At 33.8% G+C, this 23,398-nt stretch overlaps 1 protein-coding gene and 1 pseudogene across 5 annotated transcripts in view; one reads left to right on the top strand and one right to left on the bottom strand.

The window, feature by feature from the left end:
- Ccdc91 (coiled-coil domain containing 91) overlaps positions 1-23,398 on the top strand; it is a 347,069-nt gene that overhangs the window by 101,709 nt on the left and 221,962 nt on the right. For all 5 annotated transcript variants that reach the window (XM_074083034.1, XM_074083030.1, XM_074083031.1 and 2 more), the window contains 3 exons: positions 723-883; positions 2,954-3,157; positions 4,187-4,291. In XM_074083034.1, the coding sequence (XP_073939135.1) occupies positions 723-883; positions 2,954-3,157; positions 4,187-4,291 (470 nt within the window). The remainder of the gene's footprint in view (positions 1-722; positions 884-2,953; positions 3,158-4,186; positions 4,292-23,398) is intronic.
- LOC109682568 (poly(rC)-binding protein 2 pseudogene) lies at positions 1,587-2,426 on the bottom strand (annotated as a pseudogene).

Genomic DNA, 23,398 nt, shown 5'->3' with positions numbered 1-23,398 from the left:
TTTTTGTATTTTTTTTATACTTGGCAGTTGACTTTGCTTTCATGAATTTTTTATTTATATGATGTTTTGTTGTGAAACAAACTGAAAAATTAAATTTTATAATTATTTTCTGTAGAAACAGTGAAGAAAACAAAAATTGACTTTAACATGAACAATCTTTTGTTACAAAAAGAGGGATTTAATACAGAAGACAGTTGGATTAATTGTTTCACAGCAGTTTTGCTGCTTCTAACTCATTTTATGGTAATGAATGCTTAATTGGTTAATTTCCCTTCTGAGTCATAGGGTCATTGCAGAGGTGTGCATCTGTTTTGCTCATGGCTGTGTCCTTAGTGCCTGCCTAGTGCCTGTGCCTGGCACTATTAGGCACTTTAGTACTTTTCCTTTTCTTTTAATTAAATCAACTTTTTCTGAACTGAATGAATATATACGTATGAATATTTTCTCTGAGTTGGAAACACATGTCGTGTGACAATGTATTAGTATATAATCACTAAAACATGGTACAACTATTTTGTTTTCCTGGGTCACACATGGAAATGTCATGTTAAATTTAGAAACATTAGTTGTAGATTTCAGATACTGGTCCCTGAGGAATAGTCATGAAACCCTTATTCTCAGTCTCATTACTTAACTTCTCCTCTCCCCTTTTCCTATTCCTCTGTCTTCTTTTGTGCTTTCCTTTACCCTTTAGTGATTCTGTCATTTGTGTTGCTCTTTAGTATCTGGAGTCCATCTTGCACCGGCTTCTCCTGAGATTGTTCTGGACCATGAGCACTCATCTCCTTCAGTTGGCTGCCTCTCTTCTGATGTCATCATTTCATCACCAGAGAATACACATGCAGACAACAGCATTGTGAGTCAAACTGTTCCCAAAGCACAGGTAAGGACAGGACACTTATGGGAGGAAGTCTGCACAATGAAACGTGCATACTGATTTGATTGATGCTTTTATGATTTGTTTTGAACTTATTTTCCTAAAAGAAATGCTTTTTGCAATAAATATTCTAATTTTGAATCTCATACTGAGAATTAAAAAAAACTGGAAAATATTTTTTGTGGCGCAATTGCAAAGTATATAAGAAGCTTTAGTTATCAATATATGGTTTGAGGCTCTCATTTATTAAAATTAACTTAAATTTGCATTTCAAATCTTAAACTTCAAAATGTAAAATAAATCATTCTCTCTCTTATTTTTTTCACTGTGGCATCCAGTTTCTGTTCACAAAGAAAAAGCTCCAGTCCATCTTTTAATTTTTTTTGAAAAATTCCCGACATTACAGAACTAAACTGAAATGTATTAATATTCCACTCTTACATTTTCCATGACAAACAGAAAAATTCATGAGATAAAAAAACAAAGCAAAAAAAAAAAAAACCCAAAAAAATGAAGAGAGGAGGAGAAGCTTATAAAACTAAATATGGATCTCAGCATTAACAGCTGAACAGAGAAAGGAATTAAAATGATTTAATTAAAAAAAATCACGAGTGGATGATAAGGTGTGTAGAAACTGAAAATTTGCAAACTATTTAAAACCTGGAATTGCTGACTGTTCAGAAACTATACAGATGGATCATGGGTGGTGGTGGTGTACAGCAGAAAGGGATTAATGGATGAATCTGCATTGTTCTAGCTGCTCCCCATGCCACCTGTCTCTGAGGAAAGCCTGACATTGATTAGATATTGAGCTAGACTAATGCTGGCAGCAGATCCAGTGATGGTAACCTGCCTGTAAGTAGATCCTTCCACTGGGTTTGCAATTTTGATTTGCGCCCCAGACATCTGATGGATCTCATTGATTTTAGTGCCTTGACGCCCAATTATGCAGTCAATCAAATCATTTGGAATGGTGAGTTCATGAGAAGTAGTCTGAGGAGATGCATCCAAACCTGCCCATAGCCTTTCACCTCTGAAGAGCTGGATTCAGTGCCACTGAATCTGGTGTTTCTATGCATCATGGGAAAATGAGACTGTTGCACTGCCAACTTGTGCAACTTGGTCAAATCTGGCTGTGGAATGGCATACTGTCTTGAATGGTATAGACCTAACCACCTGCAAAGATGATCACCTTTTCCAATGAGAAAGCCACACTGACTACCAGGGACCACCAGCCTTAGGGTGACTGGGGGTCTACTGGCAGCGTGCTATTGGTCAGAGAGCTGCTGATACCCTCTTCCAGTTTGTCAATGATCATAGCAAAGTCTTTAAAGATGGTATTAGTGGATCCAGTCAAAGTGATAATTCTCTCAGGGCAAGTCCCTTCTGAGATGTTGATACGTGCACCACTCTCCTCTCGCATCTTCTTAACTGATTCTCCTTTCTTCCCAATGATACTGCCAACTTCCTTTCCATGCATAAGTAGCCGGATGGTGAGAGTGACATTTAATCCACCTTTAATCACACTGCTGTCCATGTCGAGCAGTGTTATAGGTACTGCAACGTCTATTTCAATTTTGGGGTAAATAACTGTTCATTCAGACTTGTTTCTGAACTAGGCTAGGCCCTGTATGACGTGCTGGAGTTAGGTTTCCAAAGTTAATTTCTGAACTGTAATACAAAATTTTAAGTAACTTGTTAATTCTTCTAGAAAGTGATGATCAATTACAGTCACTGTTGAATGCTAAATTATGACTTACAATTTAAAATGTAAACAAATTCTAGGCTGTGTATAAATTTAAGAACTATTGAGTATCAGATGTGTCAATACTTAATTATACTAATAAAATAATAGACATGTTCAAATTGAGAAGTAATTTTCTTACTTCATAGAGCAGGTTGTTTTAACAGTTTGAAGTGGTCTATTGAGTTAAAGGAGGAAATAGTTTCATAACTGTTGCTATCATTTAATTTCTAAGTATGATTTTATGATGTACTTTGGGTATTTTCATAATTAGGTAAATGTAAACTCTTCTCTCTCTCTCTTCCATGTGTGTGTTGATTAATGTTGCTTAGATTCAGCAATCAACGCACACTCATCTGGACATCCCTCTTTTTCCATTGGGTTTAACCAATGAGACAAGTAATGGAACAATTGTTCTTGTGGATGATTCTGATGATCTGGGAGCCAATGTGTCAAACATAGAACTTCAGCAAAAAATTTCAAGTCTGGAGATTAAACTCAAAGTGTCTGAAGAAGAAAAACAGAGAATTAAAAAGGTATATTTACATTTGCCTAAAAAAATGTGAGTTATATATATTTGAAATTTGATATAATCCAATTTGATTAAAAATTCATCAGAGGAAGAAGACATTGTTTTCCCTATGTTGAAGTCAATCATGTCATGAAAACCTTTGATAAAAAAATCTCTAGTCTTAAATACAGTCAGCCCTCTATATCTGTGGGTTCCACATCTGTGGGTTCTGTATCTCTGGTGCCAACCAATCTCTGATCAAAAATATTCAGAAAAAAAATACATGCAACTCAAACAAGTATAGATTTTTTTTCTTCTTGTGTGTATATAAGTAATATAATACAACAAGTATTTACATAGCATTTACATTGTGTTAGGTATTACAAGTGAGCTGGAGATGATTTAAAGATGTGCATAGGTTATATGCAAATACTGCACCATTTTATATGAGACTTGAGCATCCTTGAATTTTGATATAAGCAGGGGATTCTGACACCAATCCCCTGCAGATACCAAGAAATTTTGAAGATAGGAGCAGCTTTTAATAATTATTTTTCCTCTAACTAACTATTTCCTTTCTGGTTTATTTGTATTTACTTTGAAAACAGAAAGTATTGTATTTCTTATGCAGATTTGAAGTTTTAAAATATTAACTTCTGTATATGGGAAGTCAGGCATTGTGTGATATTTGACAAAAGCATTTAGATATAAAGCAATATTAGTAAATTACTCATTTATGTTATCAGTCTCTTCCCTACACACACAGTGTGTGTGTATATATTTAAAGACCTTAGCAAACATGCAGAAAGTATGTAAAGAAATTAACTTTATTCATTGCACCTAGTTATGATGCTTTTTGTTCATTTATTAGAGTAATTTAGTGTTATATTTTATATTTATCTAGACATTAGAGTGAAGTGCATAATTTAGAATATTGTTACAATTTAAGCTATACTTCCAATGGGTTCTTTCCCTGACAGATATTTTCTGTTTACTGAAAAACTACTTTATACCTTAAAATGTTACAAAATGTGTGTTTGTATTTTTTTTTTAGGATGTGGAATCATTGATGGAAAAACATAGTATCTTAGAAAAAGGTTTCCTAAAAGAAAAGGAGCAAGAGGCTATTTCTTTTCAAGATAGATACAAAGAACTTCAGGTAAAGTCCTATGAATTAAAATTTTTAAATTTATACCTTTTGATGAATCATGCACTGTAATTTCAAAAAGTGCTCAATAAATATTTTATGAATGTATAATCTGATACTTGTTTAAATAAATGGTAAAACACTGACAAATATGAGTAAAATTATTGAAGAGAGCCATTGGAAAGTATGAACCTGTGAGAAGCTCTGAGATTAGTAGTTTGAGGTTCAGACAATTTAATGAAAAATTATGTGTAAAATTGGGAAATTGAGTACTGTAATTTTTTTTAGTATAATTATAAATGAAGAGTTTAGATTCCTTTAAAGGAGGTAATTAACCTTTTAAAGTAAATTGTAGTCATTGTCTTCTCTTTTCTGAATTTCCTTAATAGAATTGTTTCTTCTGCAATCTTTCCTATTGCTGTGAATGGCAACCCCATCTTTCTAATTGCTAAAGATCAAACTTTCATTCCTTTTTTTGTGTGTGTATTTACTTCATGTCTGTTCCTTTAGCAAAGGTTGTTGACTCAACCTTTGCATTATCCAAATTTCTACCTGGTATCATCATGGTTACTGCAATTCTATGCTATCATTATTTCTCTCTTTGAATAAATAAGAAGTACCTTATAATTAATCTTTTTGCTTTGCCATTACTCACTTAGGCTATTCCCAACATTGTGGCAACTGTGGTGTGTTTAATACTTAAAGCTCATCATGCCATTTCCCTGCTCTGTAACCTTCAGTGGCGTCTCATCTCACCCATACTAAGGAGCCAGATCCTTAAGATGATTTCAGAGTTGTGGATTCTCTTACATTCTTTCTCTCTGCCTCTTTCTTCTAGTCATTTTCCTTTATCCCAGTGTTTGGAATACCCTTCCCTCAGATACATACTTGGTCTTCATTTCCATATCTTTTCCTTCAAATACCTTCTTCTCAGATAGACCTTTCCAAATAATGCTGACATCCCCTCCACCATGCTTACTATGTTTTGTTTTTTTTTCTCTATAACACTTTTACATATGGTAAACTATATAGTTATTTGTTTAGTCATTAGGTAGTCTGCTTAAGTAACCTTCTAGCTTCCATACTTTCTTTTTTCTCTAATAAGTTTTTATTTTACCAAGTAGAAAAAATGTAAATCAAACCAAATCCCAATCTCATTTCCTCTTCCCATTCCAGTGTAAATTTTCTAGTTTCCCAGGCATCTTAAGCTCATCCCCAGCTACCTATTCATATCATACTTCAAAAGTCCAGGTGAATTAGTGAGTCTATGTGTGTGGGGAGATTCCTTGATTATAGGAAGGTTTTCTTTGACCATGATGCATAAAGCAAGACCCTGCTCAACATTCGCTAGCCCTCTTAATTTGCCTTGTGTTTTTTTTTTTTTTTTCCCACTCACATTCTCTCTGCCTGGAATGTTCTTCCTTCAGATATGTTCACAGTTCTGTTTTAAGAAAAATTGCAAAAGTAGGAAATAAGTAAAAAGGTAAAAAGTATGTCTTTTCAGTATCCCAAATGGGGACATTACCTCAGAAATATTTAGGAGATGTATTTTAATCTGTCTCACTGGTTACTATTGATTAAAGGTCTCAGATATAATGAAATTACATGATTACTTTACAGGCTGTTTTCCCATAGAAAAATAAAAAATATACTTTGTTGCTTTATAAAACATTACCCAGTTTTGTCTTTAACTTTATACCATTACTGGAATCTAAGGGAGACAGAATTAGTGGAAGGAAATAGTTTTACTCAAGGCCTTCCCTGAGGTAAATAGAGGAGACTCTCTGTCTCAGATTTCCATCTTGCGGGTGGGGGACGGGCAAGAAGAGATTTTATGGAACACAAAGGGGTCGCAGTGAGGAAGTGAGCTGGAAATCCCCACACTGGTCAGAGTCTCTCCAGTCTGCTTCCTGTACTCCTCTTCTTGGAAAGTCAATCAGGATCTGGCACCTTGACCTCCTGGAGCCTGCACCTGGATTTTCTTTCCAGGCAAACACATTGCCTTTCTGCAGGTCAATTCCTGTGAGTTGGGGAGAAGAGGAGGGGTGACAGGGCCTGTCTTTAGAATTTAGGATACCACGTGAAAGGGATTGGTCCATTAAAGATTAGGGAAAGGATCAGAGAGGGAAGGCAATAGTACCTGTTTCCCCCTGCTATGTTTTAATACCCTATGGCTGGCCACCACTGCATTGTTAAACTTCCCATATGGATATCCTCTCTTCAGATGCTCTTTGAACCCTTCTTAACATCTGATTTGTACAGTGTAAACATAAAGAGTCATTAACTCATAAATAAGAATAAATCTTTGCTATATGTTCAATTTACACTTATATGACAAACATACTAACTTTTTGAAAATTAATATTTTTAATAACTGGTTTCCTTATAGGTCAAATGCTACCTATGTTCTTATGGAGACTTCACTTGACCATGCTAGATAAATAAGTCCCTAAGGTTTATTTAGGTATACACGCTCGACATTCAAATTTCTTTGACCTCTTTCTTTGCTTTTTTCCCCTCTGAGCACTTATCCCCACCTGTTACTTTACTTTGGTTTATCTTCTGCCCCTTCCTATCAGAGTATAAACTGTATGAGATTAGAGCTTCCCTCTTTCGTGCCTAAAGCAGTGCCTGGCATATAATAGTAGTGAGTCCATTGCTGTGGGTGAGTGGAGAACTGAATGAACTAATACATGTACCTTGCTTCCAAGGACTAATTACACTGTTTTAGCCTTACCTGTGTTCCCCATACTTGGAATCCTGGTGCTTATTAAAAGGCACAGTAGTGAATACTGAGATAACTTTGTTTTCTTTGGTCTCCAGTCATGATTTATTCTGAGCTATTTGATGAATTTGCAAATTCAGTTTTTCATCTGTTAATGGGAGTAGTAATATACCTGAAAAACCATATGAGACCTGATATATAGCACTCTGAGTTTTTTGTAGTGAAGACTAATATAAATTCCAAGTGGTATTTGCCTGAACTACAAGTTGGTAAAAAGAATTTACCCAAGTCAGGAGAGTAGAAGTAGCACAGGTTTTATTAGGATGCTCTTAAAGGGGAAGCACTGGGCAGCTAGATGAGTGAGTATAGGTTTTATACCTAGAGTTGGGTTACTTTAATTGGCTGTCTCCTTTCTGTGGACCTTGTTGACTGGTTATCTCTTCCTCGGATCATGGCTTGATTTTCATGCTCAGGAACATTTTGCACACTTGGCCTTCATTTCCTCATTCCATCTGGCCCTTGGTATTTTGCTTCTGCCATGTCTACTTAAAGGGAGGGTTGGGGGACTCTACCACAGTATCATTATTATTGTCTCACTGCTTTTACTAAAGATTAGAAAATGTTGTTTGTTCTGATAACTTTACTTCAGTCCCAGTAGACCTCTGTCCTTCCTCGTTTTTTTGTGTGTGGGTGGGGGATGGTATTGGGTTTGAACTCAGGGCCTCAAGCTTGCTAGGCAGGTGCTCTATTACTTGATCAACTCCAGCAGCCACATATGTCCTTCTTTTTATGGTATGTTTGTAACAGAGTAAACTAAATTTTGGAGTGTTTTAGCACCTGGGTGTAGGAATTCTCATGGTCAACTTGAACTCAAAGCAGACATACTGTTTAGCTAATATCATGGCACTATCTCAGATGAAACACGTTTTGTTGTAGTTTCACAAGTCTCTAAGGTTCTGGAAATTTGTTTATATTGTCTGTTTTTGCTTTGTTGTTCACACTGGATAATTTCCATCTTCTGGTTTACTGATTACTTCCTCTGTCTTCTCTATCATACTGATGAACCAATTCTGTTTTTTGTTTGGTTATAGTTTTCAGTTCTAAAACCTTCATTTTTGTTCTTAATATCATTTGTTTCGTTCCTAAAACTGTCTATTCTGTTTGTTTCAAGAAGGTTCTTAATTTCTTATTGAAGCATTTTCATCATGGCTGCTTTAAAATCCTTGTCACATAATTATAACATTGCTGTCATTAATATGTTGCTGTTCCCCATGTGCCTACATGGACACCATGGGACCAGGGGAAGCCTTGTTACCTCTGGACGGCCATCAAAGTTCTGGCTTCCCAGTAAGCTTCCACTGGCACAGGAAGTGAGTAGGAAAGAGGCTTTTTATGCAAAGGTGGGGATTAAGTACGAAATCTGTCTTACCACTTGGTTTGCTTTGATAACATGTCAGGGAGTATCAAGAGGCACTCTTGCAACTGGGCAGGAGTAGAAGTTTAGGCACAGTACTTGGTCTTTGATGACTGAAATGGGAATGGAGCCATGTTTTCTATGGCATTTGTATTGTCTAAAAGTTCTCTGTAGTGCTAGGTTGCCACTTTGTGTGTGTGTGTGTGTCCGTGTGTCCATCCATTGGTATCTCTGGGTTGTTGGCCTTTCTGGTACGCAGTTTGGGATATATGAAACTAAAAGGAAAACTCGTAGACCTCATCACTGTGTTACTCCTTGAGTTCCCAGGAGGGGTGCCTTCTTAGCACCTTTCAGAGTCACCTTACATTTGTTTTATTATGATATTTGTCAGAAATAGGGAGAAGTGCATCTGTTTAATTTTAGCCTGGAAGTAAACTAGAAATCAAATTGTAGATTTTCATTATTTTTCTGTGCTACATCAGATCATTGACTTCAACATTAAAATACATTAATTTAAAGCAGTTAAAATTTAGGGAACTTAGGGAAATAGGCTTTTTTGGGGAAGCAGTTTAATCACTCTTATGTAGGCATTGTAGGCAGAAGGGTAAATAAAAATATGGATAACTCAAAACGGGAGGTAATCTATAAGTCTCTGTATGTGCTTTCCATATGTAGATTTATGTGTTAGATGTTCTGGAGATGTATTTTTCAACATCAGTATTTAATTTGTGTGACAAAGGCCTAATTCAGCAAGAATTTAGAAAATCTTAGGGTTTGTTATTTGACCCTCTTTCTGCAGTCTATTCCTGAAAGTTTTTTTTTTTCAAATTGGTGCAAAGTTGGTTGTACTTAATAATTTTTTGAAATAGATATGATAAAATTTGTGAATGTCAAATGAAGTTATAAACAGGATGAAATCTTAGCAAAGTGAATTATTAAATATAGTTAGTTATTAAATAATGAAAGCTATATAATTTATTTAGATATGTAGTCTGCCACTCATTTGTTAGAGATTTGAAAGTCAACTTATTTAATACTTACTCTCTATAAAATAGAATTTTAGCAGTCCATATTTTTAAATAAAGTATGTAACATATGGGTCTTCTAAATATTTGTGGAGCTTAATGAAATAGAAAAACTTTTGTATTATTTATGATGGTATAATACAGGTATAATATAGTGGTGACTGAATCTCTGTAGTATTGCAGGTAAAGCAAAACATTTAGAAACAAGATATACTGATAACACAAAATTAAATTAGCTAAGAAGCCCTTATCCTTAAGAAATGTTAATATATATGTGTGTGTATATTTTATCAGAATAATATGTTTAATCTGAAAAATGTGGACAATACAGAAGAAGGAACATAACATTGATACCTATTTAGCAACATGAAGACTCCAGATATTTTATTTTCAGCTGGCTTTTAATTTATTTTAAAAGAAAATCTCCTGTTCTTAGACCAATGTTATATGTGCCTTGGGAAAAATTTTAGTCTAACCAGAAAAGAGTAATTAATAAGTGGAATGTATATAAAACCTTGCACAGGCTTTTTAAACACCGCATTAACTATTACAGAGAAATCTGTGTTATTTTTCATGACATGGTCTAATTACCAGGATAGACGGAGAAGTGTGAATTCACTGTAATAAGGAAATAATGCTGTAAATGCTACAGTACAGTGGGGACACGAACCACCTTCCCTTTTCCTGTTCTGTCCAGGGTGTGTAGACTAATCAGAGGAAGAAAAGTGAGTCATGCTGCATTTGTCAGAGTTGCTATTTAAAGGCCTTTCCTAAAACTTGTATAGAGAACTCCTTATCTTAGTGCAATTTGTGTTCCAATCCCTTCTGTCTCTTTTCTGTGACTTGCATAGCATGTGGGTCAGCACCTTTGACAAGCACTAAGGAAACTTGGCAGTTTATTAGGTAGCACATCACAATGATGCACATTAAAAATTAACTAAAAGATGCAGCCTATTATTAATTTTTCATCTCTGATCGCTATCAGTATTGGTAGCTATGGCTAGCTTGGGGAATTTTCTGTGGTTTTTTTTTTTTTTTGGCAGTAGTGGGATTTGAACTCAGGGCCTTAGCTTGGGAGGCAGGTGCTCTACCACTTGAGCCACATCCTAGCCTCTTTTGCTTTAGTTATTTTTCAGATAGAGTTCAGTGTTTTTGCCTGGGCTGGCCTGAACTATTATATTTATACCTCCTGTGTTGCTGGTGTGACAGGCATGTACTACCATACCCAGCTATTGGTTGAGATGGGGTCTTGCAATCTTTTGCCCAGACTGGCCTCGACCTGTGATTCTTCTGATCTCTGTTCCCTGAGTAGCTAGAATTGCAGATGTGAGCTGTCATACCTGGTCCCCTGTGTAAGCTTTTAAAAGATTGAACCTATTCTAATTTTGTTTTCTATTGAAATGCCTCTTGGTTATAGTGCCTTGATTATTCTTGTTGCAAATTTAATTTTAAAAAAGCACCCATACTATTATGGGAAAATAATAAAGTATTTCAGAGAACATTAAATTTACCTAATGAATAGCAGCTTCAGGTTGCTACTCATGTTCTTTTGCTGATTTCACAGATTATATTTGTAGATATTATTTTCAGTAGTTTTATACACTATTTTAAAGTGAATATTAGTCATGGATTGACAGTTTGGCCCTGGGCCAGAGGCTGTTGTGGCAGTTGTGCTTTATAGCATTTGGGTAAGGGCAGATTAGATCAGTGGCTTAATACTCAGGAACATTTAGGCTAGTAAGTAGTGTATAGAGAATTAGCTATAGCCCTGTGTAGGAGTGGAGAATGCAGAGAGAAATCCACAGAGCTTGGTGACATCCTGATTATTTATCTGTTTTTTTGGCATGATTAATACTCTGAAGAGTATGAAGTATTAAGCAGACTTAAAGTGTGTTGAAATATGCGTCTTAGACTTGATTCAGGAAGTAAAATGAGTTTTTCTCTTCCAAATATTTTCAACGTATTTAGAATTTGTGAGTATTTTAGTTTGAGATTTAAAATGTTTGAAGAAGAAAAAAAATCAATGTTTTGGTGAATTTAAACAAATAAAATATTTTTGTAACTAGAAAACAGATTTTTCTGCCTTTAAATTTAAAAATAGCTTCACCAGTCAAATATATTAGCCCCATTAAAGAAATTTTCTTCAGAAAAATAATGTTAATGTTAAAAAATAGTTTGAATCCATCTTAAATTTAGATATCTTAAGTTCTGATAGTATGATTTTTACAAAAAATTTCTCTAGCAAACATGTAGTACTTTTATGTGATCACTTGATCTTAATTTTTTAACTCATTTTTAATTGTGCATAATTTAATGCTGGATGTTAAAACTTCATGGCCATATTACAAAAGTTAAATAGTACATGACTTCTTGTTATGTAATATAAAGGTTTATATATGAACACATTTCAGAATTGCTATAGAATTATAATGATACTTATTCTGACACAGATTTTTTGTTTTATAAGTTTAGAGGACTTTTACAATTATCAGTAACATATAATTTGGTAAAATATGATTTTAATGTTTACAGCTGCTTCACAGGCTATTAGGATGTTTTTAAGTACATTTACTTTAGGACTGTTTATGTTTTATCTTCTTTGCCGAGTTGTAAATTATCCAAGGAGCATTGACTGCACAAAGCTTTTTTGTGTTTGATAAATGTATTTGAGAAGTGCTCAGTGATAGGTTTTTGGTTTTTTTATTTTTATTTTTATTGTGCCTAATGGCACTGCCACAAAATAGGAAAACATGGACTTAAAATGTGGCTAAGCCTCATTATCATCCAATGATGTGGCAAACGTATTAGTTTTTAACGTATCAGTTTATAATCCCAAGAGATATATTTACTGTATTTCACTGCTTATCTGAGGTCAGACTCTGACCTCAGCTTTTCTAGACCAAACCCACAGGCCTCAGCAGTAAATGAAAAGACTAGTTTCAAGCAACTTCACATAAAATCCACATACTTTATTTAGTAGATAAGTTATAGAGTCTCTGTTTCTCAGCTAGACAGTTGTGTAAAATAGAGGAGAGAAATGCTTTTGCATTCATAGTAGTCATAAAAGAATGTTAAAGGGGAAGTCATATCCAAAGCATGGAAATCTGAGAAAATTTTTGCTAGGGTTAGGTGGGTTCCAAAGCATATGTTTTCCATATATTCTTTTAAAAGAGTTTGAATTTTGGCTTTTCTCAGGTATACATGTTTAATGTGGAAATAAATAATTTAAGAGGTATCTGCTGTGTGTTGATAAAATCTGATTTGAAGAACTCTATTCTCTTTCTTTGAATGCTTATTTGTTGAGAAGTCTGTATATCTTTATGAATTGAGAACTAGGATATGGTGGTTTTGAAATGAACAGGCAAAGAGCCTACTATCTGAAACTCTCTTAACAGTAGAAATGTCCTGAATCCCAAATTTTGGAAATCTGATTATATGGAAGAAGTGCTTTTTGAATAGTTTATGATCAATTTAGCTTATCTATTGCTACTTTATCTTAATTATTTAGGTCTTAATTTTGAGGTCAGTTCCCGAGACAGCCCTTTTCCAACCTTTTGGGCTAATGTAGTCCTTCCTCTTACTATGTTCTTACTGTTTTTTTTTTCCCCTTAAAACTTAGCAGAATCTTGTTAATGTATTTATTGATTATTTGAGCTTTGGATTGAATTTTGTAACCTTCCCCAATTCATATGTTCAAGTCCTAATCCCCCAGTGTGATAATGTTTGAGGATAGGTGTAAATGAAATCTTAAGAGTAGTTCCCTCTGTAGGGTTAGTGGCTATGTAAGAGGAGACCCCAGAGAGCTGTGCACTGACTGTCTTAGGAGCTAGAAAAGAGGCTTCATCAGTAACTGACCTTGCTGGCACCTTGATCTTGGGCTTCTAGCTTCCAAAACTGTGAGAGAATAATTTCTGTTGTTTAAATCACTTAGACTGTGGTGTTTTGTTATGGCAGCCTGAACAATCTCCTACATGGAGTGTGTAGGTGTTTTTTATTTAAAGCTATACTATATTTTATTATCCATTTAACATGGTCTGTTGATCTATCTTTTGGCAAAATTGTTTTGATTCAATTGTTCAACAAATAAGATTAAAATACTTTTTAGTTCACATTATAAAGCTACTAAAGGAACTTCCAGTTTTTGAGATAAAAATATTAGAAGCTAATATTTCAAGCTTGAATTCTACTGAATATCATCTAAGACAATGTTAAATTTTCTTTTAGCTCTAGATATGGGGTAGAGAGCATTCTTAATTAAGCAAAATAGATGTCAATATGCTACCTGTTCCATCTGCACCTAAAATTACAGAAGCTGCCAGGGAGTTTGATGACTTAAGGCAGTGTGTGAAATCACAGAGCAGCATGAAACCTGCAGTCTGAAAAAGGCAGCCTTCACAGCAAACACTGACCTGCTCTCACTGCACAGGAATTTACGGATATGGCAACAGCTCCAGATCTGCTCGTGCTTCAAGACTTCACTAAGGACCTCACACGTTTAAAAATCAGGGACCCTCCTCTTTTGCTTTTAGTGTTGTGAAACCTTTCCCCTTTATTATTGCAGACATATTACTCAAATGGATCTTGAAGTCTCCCCCATTTTGTAATAGTTTATTATCTTATGTAATAGGCTTCGTAGGAAGTTTATTTTTAATATGTGTCCGTTTTATAGGTACCTGACATACCTTCTTTGACTTGTTTATTTTTTTTCTACCTTACAAATTTTCTTTAACTCTTTTTCTTAAAACACACATAATTTTCCTAGCAAAGTAGTCTAGTGGAATTTCATGTATTATATAAATCTGTAGCTTAGAACATGAAAGATGCCCATAATTTCATACCTTATAAATAACAACTTTTTAGTCAGTGTTGATTTTATACCCTCCAGAATATCATACAAATTTATACTTCAGCCAACAAATAACTGGGAGTGCCATGTCCCTGCCTATACTGAACATCATCAGTCTTTATAGAAATAAAAATTTATGTCTGCATTTTAAAATTTTCACTTACTATATTTTTGTATGGCTGTTGATCATTTCCATTTCTTCTTTGCCTTTCCTATAGCCTCCATTTTTTGTTGTTTTAAAATTATCTCCTGTTTATTTGCTTACTTACCTTTTGTAGTGGGGATGGAACCCAGGCTCTTGTGTATCTTATTTTGAATGATATAAGGTCCTTCATAAGGTACAGTTAGCTACAATTTGAGAGACAATATGGGATACTTTTCTGATTTTTTTTGTGTTAATGATATTTCTTGCAATAGTGGATAAAAGGTAGTTTGATCAGTTATATGTTGATTAGGATTAAATTATTTAGTCATATCTTATTCTAGTTATTGTATAGTTTAATTTTTTGTTTAACTTTTGAGTCGTCTTTAGTTACTATTGTTAAGTGAGGTGGTCCAGTTACTCCTTTCCTCAATATCCAGCTTGCTGCTCTTACTATGTTTATAGAACAGTGCCTTTTCCCCTTCTTATTTGGCTTTCATCTTTTCTGTATGCTAAATTTCAATTTATACTTAGCATAATCTAGATTTTATTTTCATTTCTGTTTATATAGGTCTGGGTATTCATGTTTGTATTTTTATGTTTTGCAAAAAAACTTGTTGAGATTTTGATAGCTTGTCAGATTTATAGATGGAAAATTCATACTGATCCCTATATTTAATCTTTCTGTTTAGTGTTAGGATATGTTTCTTCCTTTGTTTCATATCCTTCAGTTGAATTGTATAGTTTTTTTCCTTAGAGTTTCTGGACACCTGTTGTTAACTTATTCCTAAGGACTTTTGTTTGCTTTACCTATAATAAAATGTGCTTTATTTAGAAATCAAATTTCCTATAATCCCACCCCAGATTTCAGTCTGTAGGTTGAAAATCCTTTGAGTACCTAAAATTGCTATCAGCTTTGTGCCAAAGTTCAGAATAACAAACTAAGACACCTGTACTATGTCAGGCAGCGAGGATACAAACACATAAATTACTGGGGTAATGAATAAATGAATGTACATAAGCAATTGCCATGCAGTCTGACAAGGTTTCTTATGGAGAATAGCATACAAGGTATGGAAGATCCTGAAGGAGGATATCACGAGAAATGAGACTCAGAACATGAACAGGTAGGTCTTTACCTAATAGTCATAGGAGAGGGGAGCTTCTTATAGAGGAGTGGCATATGTAAAGTCCTGCAATTACAAAATAGCATGAACTATATTTGATAAACTGATACTACTAGAATTTCAGTAGTGAGATTATCTGTTTTTTTTTTTTTGTCTTACCAGTATGGGATATGAGGGAAAAGCATTTTTGTAACTGAATCTGAAAAGGTTGCTGGAGGCTAAGACTTTTTTTTTAGCAGTTGAGTAACAACCTACTTGGATTTTAGGACGATATTTTTTTGCAGTTGATAAGGACGAGTTTAAGGGATATGAGATAGAATTAGAGACTTCTTTAAATCCTGCAGAAATATTTGTGGGATATTTAGGCAGAAACTTGAAGAATTTAATTGGGGACTGAGGAAGAAGAAAGAGTCCAGGATGACTTTGCTTTTGCATTTGTGAAAGTCTTAAGACCCTGCTCCATAAACTTTCCCTACAAAACATTTTTGCTTGTGTGGTTCATAAAAATAATGTTGATGAAATTGGTGGGATAGAGGATGGTCAGAGGAGGACACATAATCTGTAACTGCATTTGACTATTAAATCTGTGTGCTTCTCTTGAGTCTTTCTTGAATTCTTAGCACCCTCTCCCTTAGCAATGCCATTATCCTAACCTAAGAAACCTTTCACTCAGATCACAGTACATGGTTTTGCTGAACTCCAACCTAGTGTCCATGGTGAGGACACATATTTCTTCACATCTGATCACTTCATCCTCTGGCTTTCTGTTTTCCTTCGGTTTAAGGCTAACCCTCCAAAATGCCTTGCAAGCTCTCATTTTTTTCCTTTCTTGGAAAATGGGAATAACAGCAGTAGTAACAATAGCTATACTGATACTCCCTCTTCATTTATTATGAGGATTAAATGAATTCATGTGCTGAAGTGTTTCAGAACAAAGCCTGGCATATTGTACTATACAAATATTTGTTTATGTTATTTTTATTCCTTGTTTAGTATCTAACTTAGACTGTAAGAAGTATGAGGTTTGAAATGATGTTTGCCTTTCTTTTGGTTTTATGTTCTACTAACCTACTCTGTATCACTCCAGTTTTAGTATACGTGCTGCTGAAATGAGCACATGATTTTCTTATGTAAGAAAAAGTTGATCTATTAAGGGTTTGGGTATATTTTTCCCTCTAAGTGGTTAAGAAATAAATTTGTTTCATATTCATCTATTCCTTCCATTTTGGGTCCTTGAGGAAGAACAGTACCACAAAAGTCACTGATTAAGAAGCTTTCTCATTTTTGTGATTAAGATTAAGATTAAGAAGCTTTCTCATTTTTGTGAATGAGAAAGACAGTGTTTAATAAATATATACAGAAGTTAATTGTAGCATGAATAAGTAATCAAGTAGGGGGTTGGGATTACTGTGCTAGTAGAGGGGTCAGTAAACAATTTTAAAGTGATCAGGGTTTCATTTAAAAAGTTACTTTTGAGTAAAGAGACGGTGAGGGAAGATTTTAGTCATAAGAAATAGCCAATGAAAAAAACTTAAAAGTAGAAATCTATATAGTGACCAGTGTGGCTGGAGCAGGAATGAAGGGAAAGTGTCAGAGGTCACCTAACAATAAAAAGAGGGCAAGGTATGGGGGTGCTGAATGAATATTTATTTAGGGAATATTGTTTATTTTTATTAAGTGAGTTTAATTATATATTTTTTAAAAGTCATAGCTGTAACTCAAAGTAGATTAGTTTTTGAGCAAGCTAAATTTGTTGGACTATTTGGAGTATTTCTCATACATCTTTTATAAACTTAAGTAGATTTGAAGATTTCAAAGACTTTTTTTAAGAGGTTTTAAATCTCCATTCTATTTATAGAAAATATCACAACTAATTTTTTAGAGAAATTAAAGGTGATAAATGAAACAGATTTTGATCCTAAAGAGTTCAAAGAATGCTTTTTATCCCATATCCTTGGGAATATATGGGCATTCTGCTAATTTTAACAGTTAAATTTTATTTTTAAATTTCTATGCCTTTCATGGCATCACAACAATCTCTTAAAGAATACAGGAAAAATAGATCTTAGACATCTCATTATTTACCTTACATTGATATCTAGAGAAAGATATTTGAACTGTATTTCAACTCACATTTCTTCTTTAGTTATTTGAAGATTTGATTGTTTTTTGTTTTCTGTAATAAAAATAATTTTACTGCAGCTTTTATATTCACTTACTTGCAACTTACTCCTCAAAAGTTTTCAATGCCTTTTGTGATTTTAAATTTAAAGCAGAAAACTATAAATTAAAAAATCAAAATCACAGAGCATCATATGGAATTTTAATATTAAGATCAATAGAAAAATAGGTATACATATAGTTATTTTAATACATTTTTAAAATTGAGGTAAAGATTTTATTCTCATATTGGTAATTTTAATAAACAGAATGGGTAATATGGTTGCTTATAAAGAAAAGAGTACCACCTCCTTTGTGATAAATTGCCTACAAGCCTCCTAGAATTTGCAGTGATGAGGCCTTACAATTTAGAGGGATTTGCTTGTACCTCAGACAGTATAGGCAAGATGTAAGAGGATAAAGCTCATTGTTTTTGCTAATAAATATGTCCTGTTCAGTTTATGGGAGAGGCATAACATTTTCCGAATGATAATAACTATCAGAAAGTATATGTTTTCTTGCCCAGCTGTTAGATATGAAATAAACATGCCAATATTTTGAAACCTCTTGCCTTAGTTTTAGACTACTCAGCTACAGGCTATTTTATTGAAAATACTTGCTTAAAATAATTATCTTTTCAGATGGTGGTTTGAAGATAGAGGCAAATGATAAGTTTCAGATAATTGGAAGGAAATGAGGAATAATGGCATTTGGGACAAAATTATAATCTATTTACTTTCCAGTACTTTCATAAACTTTGTCTTTTGAAGAATAAAATGTATTTTTTATACCTGGACTGTACGTATGGTATTGAATGGAAAATGAAAAGGTCTTCCTGAAATAATACTGAACAAGTTAAAATTGAATCAGCTGCCTGTTGTGCAAAAAGCAATTGAGCTCAGTGTTGGACTTCAATGGCCAATATTTTTGTGAAAGTATACTGAAGCAAGGTGTTTGGGTTGGATTTTAAAGTCTTTGTCCTTTGGTTGACTTTTTTTCTCGTTATTCGTTTTAGAGTGCTTGTTTATAGTATTGTGGCATTATTTCATCCCCACTAAATTCTGCCTTTTGCATCGTTGCCACAAATGTGGACATAGAAGGTCTTAAACCTAAAGATTTATTGCATAAGTGAAACTTTTTCTGTATGTCATAAAACTTATTGCATATACCTAAATGTATTACATTTAATTTTATGTCATTGGGTCCATATATACTTGATACATTATTTATATAGGAGGTGAGTCAGTAAAGAGATACTTTATAGAGATAATATAAATTGTCAGAATTTAAGGACATATTGTCTTACATTGATATGACTGTTAGAACATTTAATAGCATTTCTTAGTGGATACACTCCTAGGTTTTGCAACTATACTGGTAAACAAGACACTCAAAGTTATTAGTTTTCTAGAACTTACAATCTAATGGGTTATAGGTATTTAGATGCTATCACTTCTCATATTTCAAAGTTTGTCTTTTTTTAAGAAGGAAACAAAGCAAAATCCCTCAGTCATGGGTAGAAGGCTTTTGAGAGAGATTATTAGTTGTCATCAGTAAGGATAACGTTTATTATAGCCTGTTCCTTTTGACTTTTTTCTAAATAAAAGAAAGTTCGTGCTTCCCAATTGAGAATTTATTTTTGTGTTTTCAATTAAATATTCAAGTTAAAGGCATCTGTCAAAACTGTTAATCTAGTGGCTTCTAGATTTCTTTAAAAGATCAGGAAATATTCTGAGGCAAAGATAGTGAAATGCATATTTCCCCTTACATTTATTCACCTTGGTCATATAAAAAGTGACAAACTACAGGCTAAATATTACATTTCAACCTCAAAGGCATCTTTAAATACTATCTTAACCCCATGCTTGTGGTTTCTGAGTTGTCAGTAATCTTCAGGATGAATTCCGTGCACTGGTTATTTGTAGCCAACTCAACTGTCTTCTGACAGAGGTTCATATGAGGAAAAGTCAGGCTGGCTAAAATTAAAGGACAAAATAGAAGCAAAAATATTGTATTCTATGAAAATGGTGACGGTGTTGTAGTTTTTGCCGTAAGCCCTTTGGAAAATCATTTTTAAAGCTTTGTGGAAAGACCACAGTTCTTGAAATATGATCTCCCCTTTTTTGAAGCCTGGGAACTTATGGCGATAATAGTCATAACAAATGAGTCTACTTTTGGAGAGATTATTTTGTGTGCCATAGTTCTTCGTCCAGAGCTAGGAGAGAGTCCACAGTTTTCATGTGATCATATTAGCCCTTCATTCAGAAAGAATTCAAAGAGCTAATTATACTTACTAGGGATTTACAAATACATAGTGTATGAGGAGACTATGAGGATATTGTAAGTAAAGCAGTGTTAGAAGTATAGGCATACCACATTTGGAACTTATTTATTAAAGTTCACATAGCAACATGATAATGCATTAGCTTGAGTTAAGATGTAGTTGACATTTCTTGGACACTTGAAGAATGACTTTTATGCTTAGTTTTTACAGCTTACATTTTTAAGATACTGAAAATTCTGGAGAGGATTCAGAAGAGTCTTCTAAATAATTAAAGGGAAGACATGACCTTAAAAGCATAGTAACTTTTTCTAGGATTTTAAAATATTTAAAAAAAATTATTAAAAAATAATTTTGTATACGTTTATATTATCTTTCACAGAAAGAAGTTAACAAATGAGAAAATGGTGGTAAGAGTATTTGTTTTAATTTTTTATTTGGGAAATGTGTTCTGTATTTTGTGAAAGTTAATAAATACTGGGAGTATTCATGGTTGATTACTGTAAAAGTAGACCAACCTAGTTTATGTTCTGTTCCCCACTTCTGAGTTTTCTAGGATTTAGCTCCTCTTGTCATTTCCCTTAATTAATCCATGTTACCTTTTTATGTGTATTTCTGTGACGGTCATCTTATTTAATATATGTACGTTGACCTCATGGCCGGGAGCACTGTAACTCATGACTGAGCAAAGCTTAGCTAGTATAAGTATTCTGTTCAAAAGGCAAATCATAGCTTTCTTATACTGATGAACACTACTAGTTCTTACCATTTTAAAAGTATAACTAAGGCCTGGGAATGTAGCTCAGTGGTAGAACACTTGCCTAGAATGTACAGGCACTGAGTACAGGCACAGCAAAACTAAAATAAAAGAAACAAAAATATTATGACAATAAAAATTTCCTGATGATTTATTTTGGCTTGTGGCTATACTTTTAAGGAAGGCTTTTTTGCTTATCCTTTGCAGTTGAAATGATTTCTGAGAGAATTTGTGTGTGTGTGTGTGTGTGTTACTCTGAATTTATCAAGTAGTAGTAGGAGTTTTAAGAGTTTTGTTAATCTAATAGCCAGAGGAATATGAGGTACTGTAGGTAGCAAGAAAGTTTTCTTTTGTTTGGAAGACTTTTCCACATTAACAGTGAGTCTCCCTGTTGGCATAGTTCTTTTGTTCTATATCTAGCTTGATAGTTGATAGCCTCAGACAATTTGAGGAATGTTTTTTGAAAACAAAATAGCTTTTATTTAAAGCACCCTTTTAAGATATCTAATTAGAGCCCATCATTTTTTTGAAATTATAAATAGTTCTTTTTTTCTAAAGAGTTCAGTTGACTTAAAATCATCTACTTTTCTTTCTTCCCCAGGTTTCCCTACAACATTCTTTTTGCCTTGATGTTTCTAGTCTGCAAAATGCTTAGAACACAGATAACAAGCTTTATTAGAACAGTTGGAATAACTCCAAGTGGTTCTGAGGACATTCCCCTGCGTATACATTCTGGAGCACACATCTTTTGACAGTTGTGCTTAGTTCTCAGATGCTTTCTCCCTTGCCACCTTAAAAATACTTTTTCTCTATGTCTGGCTTCCTAGTGAAGTAAGGAGATGTCTTCCTATGGAATGGTATCATATAAGTAGCTTACGGAAAGTTTATTTACTGGCAAAAGGAGAAAGACTTGGGCCTCAGATTAAGCAAGGAAGCCTTGAAGTAAGTCCTCTCTAGAAACAGAGGAAGTTAGCAGCCCGAAGCAGGAAATGGTAGGGATAGCTGTGTTCTTCCATCACAGGCTCAATCTCTTTGGCTCTTCTTACAGCATCTGCATTTAACTGTATGAAGAAGAGATGTCCCTGTAATTACTTGCTTAGAGAAAACCCTAAAATACTGGTTAGTCTTTTGTTCAGGATTTAATTAGAAAATATTTTATTGAAATGCTTTAACTACTTTGAGTAGAACTCTACTCAAAGCAGACTACCCCCTATTCAGTTTTGTTGGTTTTTAGGGATTGTATTAACCATTGTTACCCATTTGTTTGGGAGTTTCTAAACACCAGTTCTTAACTGATAAGTAAGTGAAAGGTGTTGCCGTCATGGTGTATAGAAGAGTCAGGTCTGTTTGTTTCTACAAGGGAACTAAGAAAAGAAAAACTAAGACTGTTTTCTTCATTTTATATATTATATAAGATAAGTATAAGATATTTGCTATAAATTTTTTTTTCTCATAAATGGTGATTGGTGTTATTAGAGAGTAAATTTGAAGAGTGGATTAAACAAACAAACAAACAAACAAAAACCCTACCTCTTCTTGCTTTATTCTTACCTTTTTTCCCCTTCCCAAGGAAACAGAAGTAGGTAATTTATTCTAATTTCTTAGTAACAAATGGAGAAAACTTCCACCCATCCCCTAATTCAAAAAGAATACTCTGAAGGTGGAATTAGTTGGAATAGTTTATTCTCATTTAGGCTGGTTAGCTGCGAGCAGAAAATAATTAATAACAATTGGTGACAGAGAATCTGATTCATAGGTAGACTAATTGGAAAATTGGGTCACTCATATTATTCTGCTAAATGTGATTTTATAAAGAGTGTTCCTTAAATTCTATTGCAACACACAAGTTTTACATGGATATTACTATCACATTGCAAACTTTAGGAATGGTTAATATAAGGTGAATTTGTAGTTGTGGTTATATTACATCTTAAGAAAAAGTTATAAAGGCTTAATAATTCAACTTTAAACTTTTGTTTTAGGCTGACATTTGGCAGGGGTCAGCTAAGTCTACTAGTTTAATTTATTTTTTAAAGCTTAGAAAGTTTGTTCAAATGCAAATAAATTGTTATTTCTAGGATACATGGCATTTTTTATTCCTAGAAATGACAAAGCTTCTTTGAGAATGATTATAAACATGAAAGTATGTAGAATAGGGAAGTTGTCATGTTCATGCTTTTGTACCAATAGTTAATTGACTTTTGGATCACTTATCTGATCCTAATCTAATATTCCCATTCTTTTTTCTTTTTTTTTTTTTTGGTGGCAGTAATGGGGTTATATTGTCACTCTTAAAAGTAGAAAAGAAAAATGAAGTGATCCTTACCAAAATGTCTTGTGGGAAAACCTTTTTTTTCTAAACTAAAATTTGGTAACTATTCCGTCTTTGTGGATTTATATGGACCATTGCATATAATTTTCATTTTTTAAAAGAGTTCCTGCTGACTGGAGGTGTGGCTCAAATGGCAGAGTGCTTGCCTTGCAAGTGTAAAGCCCTGAGTTGAAACCCCAGTCCCATCAAAAAAAAAAAATGTTCCTGCTGACTGAAGATCTTTTCTGTTTCTTAGTGTATTTATCTAAATAAATTCCTTCTATAAGAAAGTCTTTCATAGGGGCATGGCCACATACATCTATAATCCTAG

This window comes from Castor canadensis, chromosome 8 (assembly GCF_047511655.1).
Source record: "Castor canadensis chromosome 8, mCasCan1.hap1v2, whole genome shotgun sequence".
Taxonomy (NCBI): Eukaryota; Metazoa; Chordata; class Mammalia; order Rodentia; family Castoridae; genus Castor; species Castor canadensis.
The sequence above is the reverse complement of the archived record's forward strand: the minus strand, read 5'-3'. Positions and strand labels throughout refer to the sequence as shown.